At 39.3% G+C, this 18,458-nt stretch overlaps 1 protein-coding gene across 1 annotated transcript; it reads left to right on the top strand.

Annotated features, from left to right (window-relative positions):
* The first annotated feature begins 2,591 nt into the window (after positions 1-2,591).
* Positions 2,592-16,772, top strand: CLUL1 (clusterin like 1). Its single transcript, XM_041399383.1, has 8 exons — positions 2,592-2,694; positions 4,027-4,175; positions 5,838-6,005; positions 7,958-8,408; positions 9,650-9,787; positions 13,423-13,637; positions 14,738-14,908; positions 16,711-16,772. Exons 1-7 carry the CDS (start codon positions 2,592-2,594, stop codon positions 14,903-14,905), a joined length of 1,392 nt encoding a protein of 463 aa, XP_041255317.1. The 3' UTR covers positions 14,906-14,908; positions 16,711-16,772.
* The last annotated feature ends 1,686 nt before the right edge of the window (positions 16,773-18,458 follow it).

Genomic DNA, 18,458 nt, shown 5'->3' with positions numbered 1-18,458 from the left:
CTGTGCCAGGAGTGCTGCTCTCCCTCCCCACAGGGCTGGGGCTGCCTGCTTTCTCACAAACTCCTGTGAACTACGAGTGATGTGTTGAAACCACCCCTTTCACTCTAGGCTGAGTGATGTTTTCTCTATACAGAGTCAGATTCAGAAAGACCAGAAAATGAATGCTGCTAGTAAATGAATATTAGCAAAGGGAAATGTCAAAAATGACTGGACAGTGAAAGATTACAGTCTTTGTTAGGATTCATTATACATGTAGGCTAATGGCACACGTTTCACAAGTGTCTGTAATAGATTGTCTTCCTTTGTGCAAATGTATTTTCCAGTTTCACTCTCTCCTGAGCTGAGTGTGAGGTTCAGAGGGGGAGAGAGAGAGGGGGAGAGCCGCTTCTGCTTCAGCCCAAGACCCAGGGATCCTTAACAGTCACCAGGACATTGCAAGGTCTGCAAGGGTGCTTGCTTGGCTTTTCCACAGAAGAGAACTTGGTGTGTTTTGGGTAGTGATGAGTGTTGGTCAAGGAGTAAGCAGAAACTCAATGGGACAGCAATTCATACAGATTACAACAAACTACACATTCCATTCCATCCATAATTTTCAGAGAAAAGTGGAGCTATCCTAATTTTTAATGCAAATTGGGGAGTTGCAGTTCCCATTAGAGCCAATAGATTCTCCACTCTTTCTAGTAATGTATTTAAAACTAAATCCCTGAAATCTCTTGCCTAAGCAGCATTAATCATGCTAGATCTTAGCCATCAATCATCAATTGGCTTTTATGAATGATTAGGTTAACAAAATAGAACAGAATGTCTTAAAGTTGTTGTTACAGACTGTGGGCTAAAAACACCTACTCTCCCCATCTCCTCTTTGACTACAATGGAGTAGTATTGCTGAATAACACAAGGTGGGATATGATTTGCTAACAGTACCTGTCCATATGTTACATTGAGCACCTGTTAGTATTTAAATATCTCACTTCAAAGTATCCAAAACTTTGTACAAGTCAGATCTTAGACATATTTCACAGACATGGAGAAATTGAATAGCATTAGGTGTTATTAACCCCCAAAACTTTGGTAAGTACAATGATATACAAAATGCTAAAAATTGCTTATCTCATTCCAGAATCTGCTCATATGCCAGCCTGCATGTGGGTTCCTAATTTTTTTTCAACTCCTGTACCTTCAGAATGTGTACAAAGAAGGCCCTTACATAATGAAGTGGTTTTTATAGCAAGCTAAAACCATGCTGAAGAGATTAAATGTTGAAAGCTATTTTTAGCCAAACCAATGGTATCAATTTCACTAATAACATAAGCTGCAGGTGTCTCCTAAAGTATGAAGTAAGATGGTGGAAAACCTAAAAAGACAAGAGGCTACTGACTACAGAAAAGTAGCAGTTCCAAATTACATTAAATCAGGCAATTCTGTCCAACACTCCCCCTGGTGGTTTTGCTCACAGTGATGAACGTGAAGTCGCATACATGCAAAATCCTCTAGCCTAATGACTAAACGTCCAGTTAATAGGATTAAGTACCTTCTCATCAGATAAGTAGAACATGGCAAAATCCCTGACACTCCCAGAAATAAGTTCAGAACACAGCCCAGCCCCTTCCTGACGCAGGGAGCAATTTTGTAGAAGAGGTGCAAAATATTAATGGTAAATATACTTGCTTTTTTTTACTTTTCTTTGGTGGCGTGTTTGTATTTCTTGGCAGTTAATTGGTGTTTCGCTGTAAACATAAAGGCACAATATGCAAGTAACTGTAGAAGTAAATCCAGGCTATAAATAAATCCAGGTTTTTAATTTACATATGCTCTTGTGGCTGATAATTGCATGTCTAAGAAGGCTATATTGGCTAGCTACAAAGCATCTGAATACTGTGTTCACTTAATCAGATGAGAACCATAAAGTGCAGTTGCACAGTTTCTGAAAAATAAACCTTTTGCCTCTGCTCTTAGGAGGGAAATAAAGCAAATGGCATTTCTTTCCCTTATTTTGTAGGGATTTCTTTCATTTGCTGATCTGTTTGTTTACAAAATTGATCTAATTGCTGATTTTTTGGCACACCTATTGTTAGTCTCTTATATTAAGTCTTATTCTGAAGGACACTGAAAGGAATTGCATGTTTACAAAAAAGGGAACAACATTACAGAAACTTCCCTCTTTAAAACTGGCAATAGTGTTTAGCATGAATGTATTTATAATATGAACTAAGGACACGATATGAGATCAGCAATTGGTGTGTTTCACAAAGTAGAAAAGGGACAGACTGGACACCAGCAGCTTTTGATTTTATATATATATTTCCTGATTCTGTTAACCACTGTGCAAACTCAGTGGAACTCATCTAATTAATCTAAATAAGTAATTACAAATGAGGTCAAGCTTCTTACTCATGTATTTTCACAAAGAGCAGCACCTAGGTGCATGCTATACATATCAGAAACCATAGTTAGAGAAAAAATTAACGGGATCTTGTAAAATACCTGGTATTATAGTCAGTATTTATATTTACTTAGTAGACCTAGACATCTGAGCTTCCTGACAATGCTTACATGTTACTGCACCGAACTTTTTCTTGAACAGAAAGAACATGAGGTTCTCCTGGATATTTATAATACATGTGCTGTGTCTGAGTGGCCACCAGTGTGCACCGACGAAGCAGGAGGAGATGAATCTCCGGGACAACCTCAAGCGTATGTATGCTTTTCCTGCCGGGATGTGCTGGAATCCCCCAGGCCTAGGTCTCCAGCTGGGTAGAGCATCTTGACTTCCACACTCACTGGCATCAACAACTCCCACTTGCAAGTGTGGAGCTTAGAAACCATAATAAAGTTGACTGCATGCCTACACACACACAATAGGAAGATAAGAACAAGCAGGATGAGAAAGTAAAGGGATTAACAGATAAGCATCACCTCCCAAAAGAAAAAAAGTATTTACAGGATTTTTATAGGTTATTTGGTTCCTTGTAGATCATCAGAATAGAAACTAAACCCAAAATTCAGTTCAACAGATTTTGAACTATTTTGTTTGTTCAAATAATCTTTGAAAATATTTCCTCTACACTTACATACTTCACTGAAAAAGGTGGCTTTTACAAACAACTGAAAAGAAAATTACTTAATTTAGAAAGTAGCAGCTATTGTGCACACACACACACACACACACACCCCTCTCAAAGCATGGCTTTATTTTGTGGAGAGAAAGAGGATCAGCCATCAAAAAAATCCTGTGCTTCAGTCTATGTTGACAAGAATTCTGTAATAAAGAAAAAGTTAGGGGTGAGGAAGAAAGATATAAAGGAAGAAGTGATCAATGTGTTTTTGGCAGTCTCAAGGCGAGAAGATTTTACTAATTTTCTATAGTAGCAGTGATAGTCAGGGTATTTCCACAAAGAAAACAAATAAACAGATAAAGGACAGGCAATCATGCAGAGCCTGAAGGTGCAATGCATGGGCCAGGCCAGGTTTTCACCAAAACTCTACTGGTCATTACTTCACAAGAAGTCTAGAAATTGTATTTTTATGAAAACAGGTTGAATGCACTTGTATTCTACATTTTCAAAATGCAGAGGGAACCTGTCACAGGCTTCTACCAGATCAAGGATAAATATAAAGGTTATGTTATTAGAAAACTGATGAGCGATCCTTGGTGATATTAAAAACCCAGGGTGATGTCCTGTGCAACCTGATGTAATTGACCCTGCTTTGAAAGGGGCAGAGGGGGGCAGACTCAATGATCTCCAGAGGTACCAGCCCCAATTGTTCTGGGATTCAGTATTCAGCAGTGGGACAGTTGAATATATCTTTTGAGTTACATACAGCTGATCCTTGCAAAAGCTCTGGGCTGGATGCTTATCTGATGGAAATTGTCTTGGCTCAGTGTCATTCAGCGTTCGCTATCTCAGATTTGGCTCTGCCACTGTAGGGAAACATAGAGCTATTTCATTCTCCATCATCAGTGCATGACAATTTGCAATAGTGTTAAAATCTGATTAAGTCACTGTATAATTTGGCTTTTTTTAGAATTATCTGAAGTTGGAGAGAAGTATGTGGATGAAGAGGTAAAGAAAGCTTTGATTGGTATTAAGCAGATGAAAATTATGATGGAAAGAAATGAAGATAAGCACAGAGATCTGATGAAAACCTTGAAGAAGAGCAGTGAAGAAAAACAGGTAACATAAATGCATTTGTGGGGGTTTTATGTTTATTCTGGGAAGAAGGTAAACCAAACTGTATGCACAAAACAAGCAGTGTACATCTTTTCACGCAGTCACAGGATTGAGACAAAATCTGCTTCTGCCCCTTTGTCTCACTAGCAGAGGAAAATTGCAATACTGCTTGTTTCTAAAATCCCCTGCTTCACTGAATTCACACCAAGGGAACTGCAGGCCACACAGAACAGTGTTTTGTGCACAAGGTCCAGCAGCTCTGCCCTCCATATTTCTATACTCCTGGGGCCACAAGATGTTCTCCAGCTTGCTCTGCAAACTTCAGACCTGCAGGAGAGTATCAAGGCCACAAATGATAATGTGCTCTAAACAAAGTACAGTGAATCAGGGAAATTTCCAATGTCTTAGTGCAATGACTAGGCTCAGAGCTGTGTGCTCAGATGATCTGAAGAAACTCTACATTTAAAAAAACACAAATATCCTAACTTTGTTTCAATAAAGTTGAAGGAAAATTCTCTCCTGGCCCAACATCTGGTAGTTAGTTTAAACTAAAACAGTACCTGATAGCTTTCTAACATCTTAAGGAACACCAGTGCACTCCCACAGTCAACATTCTTGTTAGATCTTACTGGATGATTTAATTTACACAGGACTTACATTCACAGTGAGAGTTCATAAAACACTGAATAAATGTATTAGAAAGATCAGAAAATAACTGAACAGAGATTATGAAAACTGCAGTCATTTTCTCCCTCAAGCACATTCTGACGCAAGTTTTCTTTTATGTGAGTCTCTTCCCTATTGGAATGCTGACAAAAAGGAATAAGCCCCATCAGTTAAAAGGTTTCTGTCATACTTAGAGAGAACTTGGAACATTGTTTGGAAATGAAAACTATTGAAATATGTTGCAATTGGAGAGAGAAATTGATGATGTGTTATCTACTCCAATAGGAAGAACTTTTCTCTTTCCATTGTCAGGTCTATTCCAAAAATACTGCTTCTGATCTACTCAGCTTTGTGCCCTAACTGATGAAGCAAATAGAAGCAGCATTGTGAAATGCATCTTGTTGCCCTTCAGTATGGAAGGAGTGACTCACACTTCCACAAGAGCAGGAAAAAATCCCCTTACTACAGCCTTTTGATTAGTACACTCACAAACAGCAGAGATGCTATACTGTTATATATTTCTGCATAAGACAGACTTTATGGCAAGGACCTACCCTAATGAAATATCAATCCCTTAAAGGTAGAGAAATGCAACAGAAAAGGACTGTTTGTGGGACAGATGAATACTGTTCAGATGATACAGAGAAAAAATAACAGAAGTTGAACACATGACCATGTGGGAGGCTGAATTCTTACACAGAATGATGTGTGAGGTTTTTTTCTTAACATCAAAAATCCTGTTAGACTTTAGAGATCCATTTGTTTCTGTAGGCTGTGCCCCCTGAGAGAACAACATCAGAAAAACCCTATAAGGAAAAGGTTTTCAATTTTCAGTCCCCTCCATATGTGACTGCAGCTGAGAAGGCAACCTAGCCTAGTGGTTAGGGATTAGCAAAAAAAAAGAGCCATAAAGAGCCAAAATAAGTGATGAACACCGGGGTAAGTACTTAGAATACTAATCTGAAAATTGCCCTCAACTGAATCTTTTTCCTTATTTAGCAAGCCTTGCGACTTATGGATGAAGTAAAGGCAAGACTGGAAGAAGAGGAAAGACAATGTCAAGTATCCTTGAAAAATCTATGGGATGAATGTGAATCTTGTTTAGAAAGTACCTGCATGAGATATTACACAACTTGCAAACATGGTGTGTCAACCTTTAAGAGAAAGGTAGGAAGAAACTTTTCATCTGGAGAACACTGTTGAGTTCACCCAAAGAGACAGCACATCTTATTTTCGCAATACCTAGGTCTGCCAGTTACATCAGCTTACTAAAATTAATCTGATTTGGAGGGTCTGGAAATATGAAGTTATATGGTAGAGATTACATGTGATTATGGTCATGGAATGCTGAGCCAAAATGAGTTCAGTTGCACCCTGGCAAGATTCCATGGAAACTGATGACTCCCCTAACTCCAACAGATTCATTCCAGATATAAAATGTGTTCTGTCACAGTGGGACTTGCATTAAGATGCTCAATAACTATTTGTGAAAAATACCATATAGATTCTTTACGGTCCATCCAAAAATCAGCAAAGTTAAAAGTGTAGATGTAGTTAGCAAAATTACACGGGGGGAAAAAAATCACCTACTTATTACACCATTCTTTCCTGTATTTATCTTAAATAAACTCTTTAAGTAACAAACAAAACTTTAAAATGCTTAACCTCTTATAATAAAGGAACCTCTCAGAAAAGGAGATCCCCCTAACTCTACTAGAAATAAAATATGGCTTCCTGACTGGCCCATTATTACTACAAAGTTTAACAATTGTAATCACATTTTTTTGTTTGGGCATACGCTTTAAGTGCAACAAACTTCTGAAGCAAAACTGTAATTGCTTCTACTAAAATGTTAGACACATTCCCTAGCTTTCACCCCCCCATGTACTGAAAAATACAAAAACATTAAACATAGTGTTTCAGACAGGACTTAGAGCACAGGTGTTTAATATTTGTGCATATTCTTAAAATAATTCAGGTTAAAATATGGAAGATATTAAATTTAAAACTATTTGTGATACTTTTAGCTTTTTAGGTATCACTAATGGGTAGCTCATATAAATGTTTTGGATTTTCAAGATTCTGCAGATGCTGCAACTACTGCAGTAAAAGTTATATATTGCATTGTCCCTGTCTTTGACCCTCTTGGTCATGTCCCCCATCAATTATTTGGTTTATTTGAAGCATTCAAAGTAAGAGCTGTGTTACGACATAAGTTATTATTAAAAAAAAAAAAAAAAAGAAAGAAAAGAAAAAAAGACAAAGATGATAGCTGTAGCTGAGGACATACAGACAGCAGGAGCAATACTTGCTTAGGCTGTTCCTGCAGTTTCACACTTCACCTTCCTTCTAAGCTGCACTAGTGGTCAGATCAAGCTGACGATTTGGGGTTTTGGGTTTTTTTTAATTGATATATATAACTGTCTTTATGTATATCTATCTGTATCTATATCTATATATGTGTGTTTTAGCAAGGTGCTTCTTAACCCTTGCCCATTTTCTAATGCCATGGAGTGTGGCTCAAAAAGCCACTCCATTGGCTCAGGCCAAAGCAGCGCCTTGGAGTGGGGAGCAGGGAACCAGTGGCCGAGACCCAGGAACTGGAACTCTGTAATAGCAGAATTGACACTTGGCCTCCTACATGGTGAAACCATGGACTCAGATCCACTGCTTTATTGATTTTGCTGGTTTCCACTCACACAAGGACATGAGGATTTGCCCAGGGGTGAGAGAGGGGAGGCTTTTTACAAATCAAGGTGAGAACAATCACATTCTGCTCACTACACCACACATAAGCAGACAGAAATGCATCTCACATCTTTACAACATGAAGTCCAAGGTGCCTGTTGGAAGAAATCCAAATGCTGACAATAACTTTGAGCCCCCACAGGTTAAAGGGCAACTGGCAGAATTTTTACTCCAGATCTGATTTGGAACTAATCTAATGATTTAGATTGAATGCACATCTTAAATTATTTCAGAGAATACACTGTGCTGGCAGCTATTAAGAGAGCATTGTTTCTGTGAGTATTTGAAAGACAAAAATTAGAGACACTTACCTGAGAGATGAGAAACTGATAACTTGTCTGTCTCCTGATCTGTCTCCTTCTTATACTCAGGTTGAAGACTTTTTGAGGAAAATACCTCCACTCATATTTACTTTTCATGAGGAGCAAGGAAGAGACATCCAGTCTAATGAAAAGCCTGAGAAAGAGGATACCCAGCTATTAAAGATGGAAGATTTATTTAGCCAGCTATTATCAGATGTGGGCTCAATATTTGACAGAAGTTTCATTTTTTTCAAGCACATGCAAAAAGAATTTGACCAGTCTTTTCAGACTTATTTCATGTCTGACCTGGAGTTCAGTGAGTCCCCCAGCATGCCAGCTTTACCCGAGGTCACCACCAGAAGTGAAGGCTCCCAGAGAGGCTGGGGCATGCCAGGCTTCTTACAGATAGTTTTTGATTTCAGCAGGACGGTGTTCGAAGGTGTCAGTGAGGTGATCACCGATGTGTTTGATGAATACAGAGATTACAGAAGAGATGTGCCAGAACAAACCAAAGGCAAGTGTTAGAAGATGAAAATTGACTGCACTGTCAATGACATCAACCCCCTTGGGATGGCTAAACTACAGCGAATTACTCAGTTTCCAGTATGTGAGTGTGAGATATGTAAGGAAACTCTGGAGGCTATGGGTCAAGGATAGCTATCAGTTAAATGAACAAATAGAAGTCACCTAGAAATCTCAGAGAAATGTTGCAGGGGGACTTAGGGGTACTACACAGCCTGATTTTAATGGCAATTCTCAAAGCATTTGTAGGAGCGCCTCAGGAGGACTTAAATTCGGGGTGGATGCAGGTTTTCATAAGGCTGACTGACAGATTTAATCTCAGCATTTTTCAGGATATGATTTGTATAATCTCTTATTGAGATGATACACCAATTCTAAAAAGTTAGGGTAATTCTGTGAGATGTCAAGGCATATCCCTGCCCTTGCCAAATGATGTTAAGTTCAGCTTGACAGCTGCAAGTCCCGTTGGAGGCTACAGCAGCAATGTAATTTGACAATCAAATACCAGCTAATCAAAGACCAGCCATCAGGTTTTCCAGTGACCAGAAAATTCTGGGCATACCATTGGCGATGACACTCAGTGAAGGGAAAGGACCCTGGCCGACTTTTAGAATACAAATAAGTCTCATATTTGACTATTACAAACAGGACAAATATATGCTGGTCCTTGTCTACAGGGAAATCACAGTGAGCACATGCCATAACTCTGAGTGGCAGGTGCATAAACATTACGTGATCATCAGGAAATACAAAGTTAAGTGACTCTTGAACAGTGTTTTTTAATTTTTCTCTATATCATAAGCCCTGTTATCTCAGAAACAGACTTGAGTACTTTGTTCTCATGTAACTGTAAGTGATTATGAAACGCCTTGACTTCTAAGGGCCAAAAAGATCTTACCAGGACTCACATGTTATAGAAATATTGTGTATTAATATTAGCAGTTGTTTGGTTATGTCTGGAGAATACACTCCTAAGTCTTTATAAAGGAATATACTACAACATGAATTCCTTGAAAGAAACACGATTTGAATCTTCTCCTGACTTCTACTTTTTAATAATTTATTCCTTTTATTTTTGGGGAGGCAGGGGAAATGGAGGGGTAGGGAAGCGAATTTATGCAAAATACTTTGGATTAAAGACAAGAAATTGTATTCCAGCACTCAGGCTCGGTAATGAATGCATACTTATAAAGACTCTAAGTTTAACAGCACTCTAAAAATACTATGACTTCATTCTAGATCCTGACAGAAGTGGCATGTTTTCAAAAATTGTGTCAGGGCGCCAGAGACTTCAGTGCAGGGAGCTCCGGGAGAACTCCTCTGGATGCCCACAGTTTCATGAGAGATGCCAGAAATGTCAAGACAATCTTTTCCATGGTAAATAACTATTTGCCTTTTTTTTCTTTTTCTTTCTGTAATGCATTGATGACTGGTTTATAGATTTTGAGGTTTTAATTTTCTACTGGAATTAACATTTAACATAGTCACTGAGTTTTTACTGTAACCACGGCTACAATAACCATTCCTCATTCCAGATGATTTCAATTTAGCTTTCCCCACTGTCTCCACAGAGTGTCAGTATAGCTCAGTTCTTAACATACCGCTGGTGCTCGAGACGTCCCACAGCCTATAACAAAATATATAGGTATTTTGTTAGAGCTGCAGTCCTGCAGAGAAGCAAGATGCCAGGCAGCATTCGATCCTGCCTGGGTGCAGCAGTGCTGAGCAGAAAGCGAGGAGAAGCTCAAACTCCTGACAGTCACTTCTCCGGCTGACAAGCAGGTGTAACCTCAGGTATCATTCAGCTCTTCGCAATGAAAGCAAGTGCTGAAAAGCCTGTAATTACTTTTTGTTGAACCCTGTCTGCAAATAGAACTGACATGAAGGACAAAAAGGGGACTTGATGTCAGTATAGAAGGAGATGGCAGAGCTCTGTCGGCACCATCCGTGTGCACCTGAAAAACCTTCAGATCACCTAGAACTGCTGTCAGGACTCCCGCTGCAGCATAGCATATCTGCCTTTCCAGAATTATTTAGATCTTCAAATCCAAGGAATATGCTTAAACATAAATGTCTTCAGAATATCTCCAATGTGACAAAGAAACGTATCTCCAGTGTGGCAAACATCAATGAGCAATGAAACCCTTTTAAAAGAATATCCGACCACTTATCTTTTTATCTACACCCATGTACTACAGATACTAGTTTGTTACTGTACCATCACCTTGAAGGTGCCCCTTGATAATCCAGTTTGACAGCAAAAAAATTGAATTTTTACAGAGCAATTATTGTATAGAATTTTTTTTGTTTAAAATCCATATTTTAGTAAAGAAGAAAACCAGCAATCTTCCGTTCTGAATTTGTGGCAGATGGTTCTAGTCTCATACTACTGTCTAGCTATTGTAAGATAAATATTAGGTCTTAATACGAATACAGGTTTTCTTGTAATAACCTCTATCACAGAATCATATAATAAATTGGGGTTAAAGGGACCTTGGTCTAGATGACAAACCCCCCAGAAATCAGCAGGGACATCTTCATCAAGATCATGTTGCTCCAAGCGCCACACAATCTGACCTTAAATGTTTCCAAGGATGGGACATCTATCTGCTCTCTAGGCAACTTGTTTCAGTGTTTCACCACCCTTATTGTAAAAGCTTCTTGCTTACATGTAATCTAAATCCACCCTCTTTCAATTCAAAACCATTACCTCTTGTTCCCATCTTTCTTACAGGCAATAAGTGTCCCCAGAGACTTCTCTTCTCCAGGCTGAATAACCCCAGCTCCCTCGGTCCATCCTAATAAATAGGATGGACCCAGACTCTAACAGTTTTTTGGCTCTCCTCTGGATTTGCTCCAACAGGTCCATGCCATTCTGTGCTGAGGAGGTTTGACACTGGCCCAATGCCAGACATCCACGAGAATTGCTTGCTCACCCTCCCCTGCCACAGCCGGGCAAAGGAGGAAAAAGAAAAAAATTAATGAAGGCTTCGTGAGTGAGATAAGGACTGGGAGAAATATTTAAAGGCCAAAAAAGGCTCAAATTTTGTTGTGAAGTGAAATTTATTACTAACAGAATTGGAGGAGGGTAATGAGAAGTAAAATAAGCCCTAAAAACACCTTCTCTCCCCAGCCCCTCCCTCCTTCCCACCAACAGCGAATGGCATGGGGTTTTGGTCAGTTCATCACCGAGATTTTCTTTGAATCTTGGCTCTGGTGCCTGGAGCAGCTCCTCCCCCTCCTTCTCCACTGACCTTGGTGTCTCCATGTTGTTTCCCTCACATGTTCTCATCTCCTCCTCTTCTCTGACAAGAAGAAAAACCCTGTGACTTTTTTATTTTCTTCTTAAGTATGTCATCACAGAGCCATCACCAACCTCGCTCATTGGCCCAGTTTTGGCCATCTTCAGAGCCATCAACCATTGGATCTGCCAGACATGGTAGGAAACTTCCAGCAGCTTCTCACAGGAGCCATCTTTGTGGCCCCCTGTTACCTAAAACCAGGCTGTGCCACACCCACACAGGAATCCAGACCTGGATTAAGTACTTTAGGGGTCTTATGAGAGAAGAGTATGGGGGCAAAATCACCTCCCTCAACCTGCTGGCCACAATTCTTTTGATGCAGCCCAGGATGTGTTTGGCTTTCTGGGGTGTGAGCAAACACAGCCAGTTCATGTCCAGCTTTTCATCCACCAGCACCCTTAAGTCCTTCTTGGCAGGGCAGCTCTCAATCTGTTCATCTTCCAGCCTGGGTTGATAGCAGGAATTGCCAAAGCCAGGTGCAGCACCTTGCACGTGGCCTTGCTGAACCTCATGAGGTTCGCCTGGGCCCACTTCATGAGCTTGTCCAGGTCTCTCTGCATGGCATCCCATCCCCTGGGTGTGTCAACCACACCACTCAGCTTGGTGTCATCTGTGAGACCGCCAAGGGTGCACTCCATCTCCCTGTCCATGCCATTGATGAAGACAGTACTGGACACAATACAGACTCCTAAGGGACACCACTTGTCCATTATGTCTTTCTGGGCATGAAGCCATAGACCACTACCCTCTGGGTATGACCATCCACACAATTCTTCATCCACCAGACATTCCACCCATCAAATCCTTATCTCTGCAATTTAGGGAGAAGGATGTTGTGGGGGACCGCGTCAATGGCCTTACAGAAGTACAGATAAATGACTTCTCCAACCCTTTCCTTCTCCACTCCTTCTTCATGGAATCACTCCATCATAGGAGGCCACTGACTGGTCAGGCAGGACTTGCCCTTGGTGAAGATCTGCTGGTTGTCCTGAATTGCCTCCCTATTTTTCATGTTCCTAAGCAGAGCTTCTTGAGGATCTGTTCCATGATCTTTCCAGGCACAGAGGTGAGGCTAAGGGAGTGTAGTCCTCAGGGTCATTCTTACAACCCTTTTTTAAAAAATCAGTGAAATATTTCCATTTTCCAAGTCACCAGAGACTTCACCTCTCTTCCATGACTTTTCAAATATCATGGAGTGTGGCTACATCAGCCAATTCCCACTGGATTCATCAGGACCCACAGACTTAAATATGTTAAGCTTCCTCATGTGGACTTAAAACTTCTCTTACAGTGGAAGGAACTTTACTGCCTCAGCCCTGCCTTGCAGTCTATACACCTTGGATAGATTCATAATAGAATATGAGCCAATAAAAGAAAATAACGTATAAGAAGACTATGAAGTTGCTATATATAAAATTTACCAGATTTTATTTAGCATTAACAGAAAACCTATTGCCATGAAATATTATATAAACCTTATATTATATAAACTTGCTAAATTACTTTAATACAACAAATGGGATAATGCACTCATTTAGTCATTGAGTCTAAACTAAATCTACCGTAATCAGTAAGCAAAAATTATTCTCCTTTTTCAGCATTATTTAAAGATCCATCCAAACCATGCCCCCTCACTAGGCTTTTTTACAGTTTTCATTTCTTCAGACAGAAAAGATGAAGTACAAGACATAACACTGTCTTTTCTAACAGATTGCCCAAACGTTCCTGAGCTGCACATAAAGTTTGATGAAGCCTTTAAGCTGGTTAATCTCTCAGGGGAGCAGTACGAGCAGATTCTCCAGGTGGTTCGGCATCACACGGAGGACACTTCCTACTTGCTGAACAAAATGAAAGAAAGGTTTGGGTGGGTGTCTGAGTTATCCAACATGACCATTGGACCAGAAAACATTTTCAACATAGTTAAGGTAAGGGTTGTCTTCTGAAGGGAGCTGTTACTGTCTTTAAACTGCATTTTGCTCATGTTTACGCTCCTGGAGGCTGTGGATGTTGATACATGTGTAATGTTTGGCTCTACAACATGACTTCCCTACTCATCTTGAATTTGTGTGTGCTTGGTAATCCCTCAATGAGCTGAAACTCCTGAGATTAGAAACTATTTTCCTCTAAATCCTTTTAGTCTGATGGATGGCTGACAAGCTAACCTGAATCACTGTCTGATAAGAGTAAATTGACACTAGCAGCTTTGACTGGCCTCAGATTACCTTCCCAGATAAATTGCACTGCACCAGTGACTAACACATCCACATTGGATCGATGAATGTCTAGCTGTCCGTGTCTGTACTTACATATTCCAAAGTTCAAAGAAGGCAAATATTATACAGATTTTTGCAATGGAAGCTGCACACGCTTGACAGCATCGGTCAATATTTCAGTAAATACATAATTATTGATTGTGTCTCACACACAAAGATACATCCAAGGTAAATTCAATCAATTTTCCTCGGCAAGGGACAAATCTTATTCTCTCTTCTAACTCCACTCATATATAGCCAATTACTACTATTACTACCAGAACTTTACAGAAAATGATAGTACAATCCACCGAAAAAAAAAGCACAAAATAGGAACAGGAGACAGGCACACTTTCCCAACTGAGTCTGAGATTAGATATCTTTTCTAGGAAAATAAAGCTACAGAACTAAGTCTGGTTTAGAAAAACACACAGGAATGAATAAATTCAATCACACAAATGTATTGAATTTAGTAGGACAGCTGAGAAGTTTTCATTAGGAGAACAGAAGTTCTTTATAGCTGTAGCTCATGATATAAATATTAACATGCAGTTCTTTGATATGGTCTTGGCAGTGCCATGTCAGCTCTTTCCACCACCTACATAAATTCAGACACCCACTGTCTTTTCAGAAGAAAGCAATTTAAAGAAAGTAGACAAGTCTAAAATATTCCCCTTTAATTTTCCCCTATTAAAGAGAGTGGGCACAGCAGGTATAAACAAAACTGAAAGCACACAGTAGTTTGTGGTGTCTAAAGTACTGATCTCTTCTAGGTGGTACCTGGGGATCCCTCCAGTAAAGATGAAACTGTGGTAGATGTGAACGTTCTGACTTCACCTACTTTCACCATTAAAGTTCCTCCCAACTTAGATCCCAAGAGTCCTGAGTTCATCGAATACATAGCTGGGAAAGCACTCCAATTGTATAAGCAGAATTTTTAAGTGGTAAGTTCATTATTTCTGCTTTCACAGAGAACACACTTCTTCATAAGAGGTGTTTACATTGCAATAAACTTTAGCTGGAACAAGATTCATTCATGGTGTATACAAGACTGCCTTCTCAGAAAGGACACATTGAGAAAAACACAAGTGTTATGGAAAACATAAACAATCAATGTTCTAGCCTGCAAAACACATACACGATGATATTAAATGATTTGACTTATTTAACTGTGAAACCCCCAATCTTTAAGTAACAGCTGGGATGAGGTAATGTGATAATAAATATTTCTTCACAAAAGAATTGCCTCACAACCACAGTCCAGTGTCTTGGCATCAAAAACCATGTCTTTGTGTTCACTCATCATGAATGGACTGGAATTACCACTATTCATTATGTTTTTGGGTTTTTTTTGTTTTTGTTTTTGTTTTTTTTTTAATTTTCAGCAGTGTTTGACAGCATGCTCGTATTATTGTTGATGATAAAGGAGGGCAAAGTGAGAATCACCACCAGGGCTTGGAAGAGTTGCCTTGCCATAACATTTCTGCATTAGCAGCAGTCTGCTCAGATTAACAGTATTTATTAATAGAGGCTGCAGTTCAACTTGCAGGACCATGCACAGAAAGATCCTGCTCATGGGCTTCAACCAGTTTTGTAAAAAGGACACACAAGAAGGCGCTCTCCTTGTTTAAAACATTTCAATAAGTGGAAGGAAGAACCAGGCAGAGGGGCAGGGAGGACAAATGCTTTATGTTCTCTAATCCCACTGGGAATTTCCAGGAAAGATGGCATGGTTTTAGGTGGCATCACACTACTGTGAAACTTGTAAACCACCCTTCCCAGTGCTTCCATTCAAGGGGGCTCTGGAATGCACAGCTTTAGTGGCCTCTGACTCTCAGAGTTGTCTCTCCCAGGGGAATACAGCCAGAAGACACTTGAAACTTTCAGGCAAATCACTGCAGTGTCCCCAGATCTTCTGAGAAGGATGAGATTTGGACACAGCTTCTCTTTAGTTCAGAGGTGATTTCCTCAACTGAGCAATTGAAGCATGACCTGCACACAAACCGAAGTCTCAGGAGGCAGGGAAAGAGCATTCAATGTTAACAAAGTAGATGACTTTGTAGCATTTTCTATTATATCTGCTTATTCTTTTGAGGTCAGAGGCACACTTTTTGCGCAGATGAAAGAAATCACTCCCACCAGAGAGGCTGAGGTGGGCTGCAGAATTTACACAGAATAGAATAAACCATGTACTTTGCTTTGGTGAAATTACATATTGATATTTATAAATATTTGAAATAAAATGCTCCAACACTTTCTCTACAATTTTCTTCAAAATTCTCTGTAATTTATATGTAGTTATAAATATAAATGATAAATACTCTTTCAGATTACAAAATACTAATCTTCAGGGCCTAATGAGGCAACAATTATTTCTGTAGTTTGATGATGATTTTTAGCCTGAATCTTAGTCTGATTTTCCTGTGGACATATATTGTGTAGCCATTTAATACCTGAAAAAAGTAAGCAACATTGATTTCAAAATCACACCACCATTCAAGTTTGCACAAGGCTTAGAGTACATGAAAATGTAATAGATAAAAAAGAGTTAAAACTTTACAAGAAAACTGGACAGATCTATAAGAACAGAAAGGGAGAGAAAAAGAAAAGTTTCTCTCTCATTTTTATGTTATGCATGTTTCTATAGCAAGACACTGCTACATTCCACATATACTTACTTTTCTAACATATTTTTCTCCATTCAAAATGAAAATGTATAATCTTTCTTCTTTTTTTTTCCTCCTAGGGAAGAAGAAGTGTGAATTCTTTCTTCCTGAAATAAAGTATATGCTCCTTAGTTGAACTACCCCTATGCTCAACATAGCTAACTGTTAAATTTCTATGGTTAAAATAGCTGCATATAAATAAAATGTTGCTTAGTAAATACTGTGACATATAAGCTATCAACCAAAGACTGCAGAAATCGTTAAACTGAAACCCAAAACCAAATCCATTTCAATATTAGTTCATTTAAATAAAATGTTATTTATGTTGTCAGTAAGTAATCTTTGATAACAAACTATGGCTCTGGTTATGCAAAGATTTAAGGACATAATCAGCTGTAAGCATAAAAGTAATTTCTATTTGCATACTTACATTCAAGCACATTCTCAAGCCTTTTCAAGACTGATCCCTACAGATGTTGCACATTCAGCTAAGTCTGAATGAACCAGATTTCCATCTGCATGTAGCATATTATTTTGCAATGAAAATATTCAATTTTTCTTCCAGCTGCTTTTGAAGCTTATTGTGTACATTAAATGACTTATCTGAATATGCACTAATGAGTAAGTCTTCTGCCTTTGGCATTTCTTACAAACAGTAGTCTGCCTCTGGACTTTATTTCTTAATTAATTAAAAGCCTTTATCAGCAAAGAAGCTTGTTTCTCCCTAAATTATACACATCAGCTTTCAATGGTATTTGTAAATTATAATAAAGGTTAAGAACTGACATATCTCTCAGCTAGAAGCAGAGCTCTAAGTGATTTGGTATCATTTGCCATGCAAAGCTTTTCTAAGCATTTTTTGCACACAGGTATATGCACCATTTCCATCTGTAGCATGCTAATTTCAAAGTGTACAAAAACATCTATATCAGATATGAGCACTGAAAAATACCCACACCCTTCTTACACTTTATGTTTTCCTTTACTTCTATACATATACATTAAGTATATGAGAAAAAAAGCTATTTCATATTTTAATTACGGAAAATATTATTTTCTGCCTGCTGCAAAGAAAGGCAGTGTTTTCTAATCCACAGTCCTCTGTGCTCCTTAATTTCCATCATATATACCTGTATTTCAGGCTCCTAATCATGAGAGATTATCAATCATAACTCCTGCAAACACGTCACTTGTCAGAAAGCTGGGCTTTATCTCAGAGATAAGTGACTCTTACAAAATTCTTGACTTCCAAGAGATACTAAGAAAGAAATATTGAGAGAAGGATCAGTTTCTTCTGACTAGCAGAGATTATACCTAGAAAATGTTCAGAGGACACCATGTTGGGAACATTTACAATCAGACACTGGTCGGGATCCAAAATGACACAGGGACATGGGAGAAGCTGAGATCAACATGATGAGACCCAGTAAACCCAAGTGACGAGTACTACCCTTAGTGAGCAGTAAATGTGCCCATAAAATATGAAACAAGAAGCTGACGACATGGCATGGCATGAAAGGAACCTGGCTTTGGAAGCTCAGGTCAGGGTGGCGCTGCTGGATATGGAAGGTGAGCTGTGCAGGGCCACTGCAGCACGGCAGACAAGGGAGGCTGGTACAGGGCTTTGGCCCTTTGGGATATCCCGGCTGGGAGGATCTAGTGCCAGATGTGTGCAGCCTGCCACGCCCAGATGAAGGCTTTGGTCTTGTTCAGCTCCGAAATGGCATGCCTGAGGCTGCAGAGAGAGGCAGAAAGATGACAAATGTCCACAGCACGTTCCAGCACGGGATAAACCTGGAGAGTGCTTATGGTGCCACTAGAGCAGAAT

This window comes from Onychostruthus taczanowskii, unplaced genomic scaffold (genome assembly GCF_017590055.1).
Source record: "Onychostruthus taczanowskii isolate IOZ18803 unplaced genomic scaffold, ASM1759005v1 scaffold16, whole genome shotgun sequence".
In the NCBI taxonomy this organism is placed as follows: domain Eukaryota; kingdom Metazoa; phylum Chordata; class Aves; order Passeriformes; family Passeridae; genus Onychostruthus; species Onychostruthus taczanowskii.
This window is presented reverse-complemented; position numbering and strand designations above follow the sequence as displayed.